This window comes from Erpetoichthys calabaricus, chromosome 8 (genome assembly GCF_900747795.2).
Source record: "Erpetoichthys calabaricus chromosome 8, fErpCal1.3, whole genome shotgun sequence".
Taxonomy (NCBI): Eukaryota; Metazoa; Chordata; class Cladistia; order Polypteriformes; family Polypteridae; genus Erpetoichthys; species Erpetoichthys calabaricus.
Window position 1 is genome coordinate 16,252,890 of NC_041401.2, and position 6,000 is coordinate 16,258,889.

The 6,000-nt window shown below is 35.1% G+C and overlaps 1 protein-coding gene across 6 annotated transcripts in view; it reads left to right on the plus strand.

Moving 5' to 3' along the window:
* Positions 1-5,383, plus strand: part of sp3a (sp3a transcription factor) — a 78,881-nt gene extending 73,498 nt beyond the window's left edge. For all 6 annotated transcript variants that reach the window (XM_028806278.2, XM_051930619.1, XM_028806277.2 and 3 more), the window contains one exon: positions 3,244-5,383. In XM_028806278.2, the coding sequence (XP_028662111.1) occupies positions 3,244-3,563 (320 nt within the window). In that variant the 3' untranslated portion in view covers positions 3,564-5,383. The remainder of the gene's footprint in view (positions 1-3,243) is intronic.
* Positions 5,384-6,000: the final 617 nt, after the last annotated feature.

Genomic DNA, 6,000 nt, shown 5'->3' on the forward strand with positions numbered 1-6,000 from the left:
ATACCCAAATGCATCAATTCTTTATCAAATTAGACTTCTCCACTTAGTGTAACATATACATTTGTATGTATGGATGCATATGGGGGAAGCAAAGCCTGGAGAAAGAAAGCCCAAATGAACATGAAGAGAATGTGCAAACTCAATAGAAACAATCAGGTTCTTCTTTAAAACTTTTATATTTGGAAATTTCATGACCAATTTGATATCAAAAGAGCCTCCTCTTGTTTTTGGGGTGTAATGATAGAAAAATACTAACATTGTTGAATTAAAAAATATTTATGCTAGAAAGTACAAGACTTAAGTGTAGCTCAGCATGCTTTTATGTAGTCCACTTCCATTTATAAGTGGTGAGCACCCTTTACAAGTAAAATCAGAAAATGATAGGTATCGTACAAACTTACACTGTATGCCCACATAAATACACAGGTAGTTTTTTTTAGAAATTAGATTCCAAATTTACTCAAATTTTTGTAGTTTATTTTAATATATCACTGCTTTAATCCAAGACCTATTGACAGTAGAGATTTAACTTAATTTTTTTGTCTGGCATTAGACTTACTTTCATTCTCTGTGTCTGTATATCCATCCATCCATCCATTTTCTAACCCGCTGAATCCGAACACAGGGTCACGGGGGTCCGCTGGAGCCAATCCCAGCCAACACAGGGCACAAGGCAGGAAACAATCCTGGGCAGGGTGCCAACCCACCGCAGTGTGTCTGTATAGATGTGCGTAAACAACAACGTCAATGACAATACATTCATCATGTTTAAAAAAAAATATGTGCAGCTTATTTTGAGCATCCATCCATCTAGTCTAGGAACTTATCTTTGAAGTGACAGTAATTCCTGAAACCCAGGTTTAATTTCACAAACAAAAGCTTCTTTTGTTGTTTAAAACAGTTTTTAAATTGTAAACAGACCATTCCAATCAGGATATCTGTGGAGCAATATGAATTACAGTATGTCAGTTTCTCTGACTTTATTTTATCCCAGAAACAACCTATGTTTTATCTGCATTTGGAATCTGGCAATAACTGCAATTAATTAAGGACCTTTATTTTTTTCATTTAATGCATAGCCATGTGCATAAAGTACTCAGTGATCACTAACAGAGATAAAGTTTGTTTAGTTTTTAAAATAAATTAAATTAATGAACAGTTAATGATGCTGATTGCCAGTCTAGCCATCCCTCCCTCCATATTAGAACTCCTTTAATCCAATTGTTAGGATCATGGGTGGTCCCAAGCCTGTCCCAGCTGCTTTGGTTACAAGGCACCACGTGGTACACTCTCTGTCACAGGACTAAACTACTGTACCAGTTACCCTAACACTAAAGTCTTGTGTGGAAGGATAATCAAAGCACACAGAGACGCAGAGACTGGGATTTGAGTACTATTTTGATATTTTGTATTTTGATACTCAACTCTACTTCAATGTTAAAAGTGGAACTTCATCAGAGCTTTCTCAGCTCACAACCTGCCTTAGTGAAATTAAAACCTAGATGGAGTAGAACTCTTTAAAATTAAATTGCAACAAAACTGAACTCCTGCAAATTGGGACTAAAGTGCAACTTAATAAAATGAGCTCCTTCCCAGTCAGTCTTGGCAGTGATCTCATCAGACCTGCCTCTACTGTAAAGAATCTTGTTGTCATTTTTGATTCCTCCCTCTCTTATTCCGCCCACATAAATCACATTAAGAAACTTTCTTACTTTCACCTCCGTAACATATGCCGTGTTCGCTCCTTCCTCTCCTTCTCTAATGCTGAGAAAATTGTCCATGCTTTTATCACATCCTGCATTGATTTTTGTAATTCCCTGCTGGCAGGTGCCCCTTCAAATCTTATATCACAGCTCCAGTTTATTCAAAACTCAGCTGCAAAAGTACTTACTCGAACCAGCAGCAGCAAGCACATCACATCCATCCTGCTCCGTCTTCACTGCTCCCTGTGTCTTACAGAATCGAATATAAAATCCTACTAATAACCTACAAAGCCTTAAATAACCTCGCACCAAACTACATCAGTGACCTTCTCCATCACTACGTGCCTGCCCGCCCACCAAGGTCCTCTGATTCTGGCAATCTTATTGTGCCCCACACTAATCTACACTCCATGGGTGACAGGACCTTCAGCTGTATAGTGCCCAGACTCTGGAATGACCTACCGAAATTAATCAGGTCAGCTGACTCCGTGAATTCTTTTAAAAAACAACTCAAAACTCATCTGTTCAGGAAGGGTTATAGCTCTGCTTGACTTTATTACCCTTCTCTCAGTTTACCTCTCTGTCAAGATGCTCATGTAACCTGTATGTGTGTGTGCTAGGCCATCAATTATGTTGTCTGTTTGGCTTTTTCTCTGAATTCATTGTCTTTATTTATTACATATTACATATTAATAAATGTTCTTTATTTATTTATCTGGTTTGTACAACGCTATATACTGTATACCCTGCCGTTCTTTCTTATATTCTGTAAGTGCCTTGAGAAAGGTGCTATACAAATACAATGTATTATTATTATTAATGAGTAGCACTATGCATTGTGCCACCATTTACCTACACAGTGTTGCTGCAGACTTTCGTAAATTAACCCACTCTCCTACATTGCCGTAATCTTCGGTTGTTTTTTTGGACATTTTTTTGGATATTTTTTATGTCAGTTATTCCATACATACCACAAGCTGAATTTAAAACTGTATGACTACAGTGAAACTATTATCTACTTTAATCAACGGGCTCTCTTAAAATGAAAGTAAGGAGACCAAGGAACAGTAACTTTATGGAGTATAGAGAACAAGTAAGAGTGGTGTTGTAGTTGAATACTACTGTAGTTCTGCTAGCTTTTATTAAATATCTATGCAGTATTATGTTATTAAACATTACTGTGAAAGGCCAGGAGTTAATTTTAAAATTATTTTCAAAATAAATATATCATAAAGGAGCTTATCATATAATTTTTAGTAGTTTTGGCCTGCTGTATATGGAACAAAATGATTGTTATATGTAATTTTTTGAAAAAGTGTGTCCTTTATCACAGAGTATCCAGGTGAACTACAGAATTATAAAAATATTGCAGTGTTTATGCATAATAAAGCACTCATATATGTTTTGGAAATAATTTTAAATGTTTTAATATGTTGATTTGATAACTGATTATTGCCAGATAATTTTTTAATTAAAAAAAAAAAAAAGCTGAATAACCAAGAAGGTTCTTTATTTATGACTTTTTTCATTTTCATGGCAGGGGAGAAGAAGTTTGTCTGTCCAGAGTGCTCCAAGCGTTTTATGCGAAGTGATCATCTTGCCAAGCATATTAAAACCCATCAAAACAAAAAGGGCATTAACTCCAGTGGCACGGTGATGGCTGCAGTGGACACAGCCACACCCTCAGATAACATTATTACAGCCGGAGGAACGACCCTAATCCTAACTAACATCCAACAAGGCTCGGTGCCAGGAATTGGGACTGTGAATTCAGCAAACTCCAGTGCTCAAGAGATTCTTTCCAACTCTGAAATACCTTTGCAGCTTGTAACAGTTGCTGCCAGCGAAGTGATGGAGTAAAGCTGAAAAATTTGGACATGAACCTCTTTCTTGGTCGTGGTTTTTTTATATATATATATATATATATATATTTTAAAAAAAATAAAGAATTATCAATTTATGTTCTTTAGCAGTCTTTTTACGGATGGGCAAAAAATGACAATGTGGTTAACAATACACACACTGAAATGCCTTATTTTGTATCATATTCTGTAGTGTAAAATGGCGGAGTTGCATGTGGTTTTAGCTACTGTTCATGTGTAATAGTTCTGAAATTGTATTTCTGTAATATGAAAAGAAAGGTACAAGAGCAGAATAAATTGGCATTTTTGTTTCTGTCAGCTAAAACTATATATTAAAGAACTTTGTAGATGTGCGTATTCTGCAATTTAAAGAAGGAGAAGCTTGTAAAATTCAAGGAGTGTCTTGCTGCACATGGTCAGTATGGTCAGTCCACCTAAATCAAGCAAACTGGGGACTCTTCTGCATCTGTCCTCTTGTGTGTGTCATGGACCTTACAGTACTGGAGTGTGCTAGCAGTCCAAATGTGTCATATCTACATTAAGCTGCTTTCTTGCACTTCTGTTGTGTTTTTTTTTTTTTGGTGTGGGGGGATGTCATTTATATTTTATTTTCAAAAGGTAAATTGATTTAAACCAGCAATTCTTTTCAGACATTTGCCACATGATGATTGCAAATTGAACTTGTATGCAGAAGGCAAAAAAGCAAAACCCCAATCATGTATTTAAATGTTTTTGTATTTCTTTTTCCTGTGTAATTCTGTTAATCTGATGTTTATTATGCATACACTTTCAAATCAAGTTTTTTGAGCAAAAGCTATTTATAGTAGGCTTTACTTAGTACTGGTTTTGTTGTATCAAAAACTCGTTATTTTAATTACATTTTAAATATGTACAAATATTAAATGTGTGTTACTTTTGTAAACATTCATTTTCAAATGGAACTCCAATTAAACTCTGAATCCTTTATATATAAATATATATATATATAAATATAAAAAGCCATGTTAAAGGTTTAAGTTGCCAAATTTTGTTTTATTTTTGTAACAACTGTCATGCAATAAGTCCGATTACAAGGTAGCACAACCATCATTTTTTTTGCGGCGTTTGTAGGATGACACATGTTTGTTATTGTAAACAATAAAGATATATCATGTGATGGACCAAAAGAAGACAATAATTATGCAGGCCACCATTTCTTAAATTCTGTGTTGAGAATATTTCTATGTCAAAGTCTTAAAGAGAATTTGTTTGCTAAGTAAGCTGTAAGCTGTTCAGCAGTTGCTGGATGATAGGAATCCTTTATAGTTGTGACAATGCTTCCAGCATTATGATGTCACTGAACAAGGTAAATACAGTTACTTTTTTTTAAAATATAGAAAAAAAACATATTTATTGTTTGTGCTGTATGTTTACTAATCATCCTGAATTTAATAACTTTTTCTTTTGTACAAAAGTCAAATTTCTTTTGATACTACCCTGGAAAGTGTTTGTAGTATGTGCAGCTCTTGTTTAAAAACCTGTATCTCCAACCCCTATCCCCTCCTTTCCCTTCATGTGCTATTGTTTTTACCGTCCATTATAATGACCGTGTCTTGAATTTGGGAGTGCTATACGGTCACACCGCTGGGGTCCACCTTCGGTAGATTGATTTTTATTTTTCTCCCATCCAAAATTTCCTTAAAAAGTTTAAAAAGGTCTTTGGCAGTAGTTCAAAATATTGTAACTGTTAGGGCCACAACCGAATTAGACATTACCTTGATGTATTTGACATATATTATAACAAAGTGGTCATTAATAAAACACTATTTTGACTTTTGATTTATTAGTTGTGTTTGTAGTCCTAGAAGATTCTGAAAAATCTAGCTGTGCAAAGATTTCATCATTTATTTGTTTAACAGAGTGACACTTGCACCGCAGCGCCTCTTGCTGATTGCTAACTGAACTTCTCCCAGCCACTGCAGCTGTTGAATTCATTGCAGATGGTTGCCAGCTGTGTCATTACATCTGTATTTTTCTGAAATGTAAGTGAATGCTTATGTACTTTTAACTGCATGTTACAAACAAAATTTATAGTCTTTTGGCCTTAAAGTTCAAAGAAATTCTAGTGGCCTTAAAGTTCATTAATTATATTAACTTAAAAACAAACAAACAACCTCAACTCTGGCATTGCAAATATAATTGCAGTTGTGGCAAATAGCAGCTAACAATAAAAGAACCAGCAGTTTTGAATGGACTTGTCTGTGACATGTGGCTAGAATTCCATGTGACGTTAAGGATTGTACTGACTGTAAAAGTCGCCTGGATTATAAAATGTAATTGTCATCTGGGATTAGCCGTGTCAGAAAAGACATGGAACATATATTGCCTCCTTGGATAGACAGAGTGTGCGTGGCCATCACTTGACTTTAATTGAAGATATACTGCAGTTCTTTGTT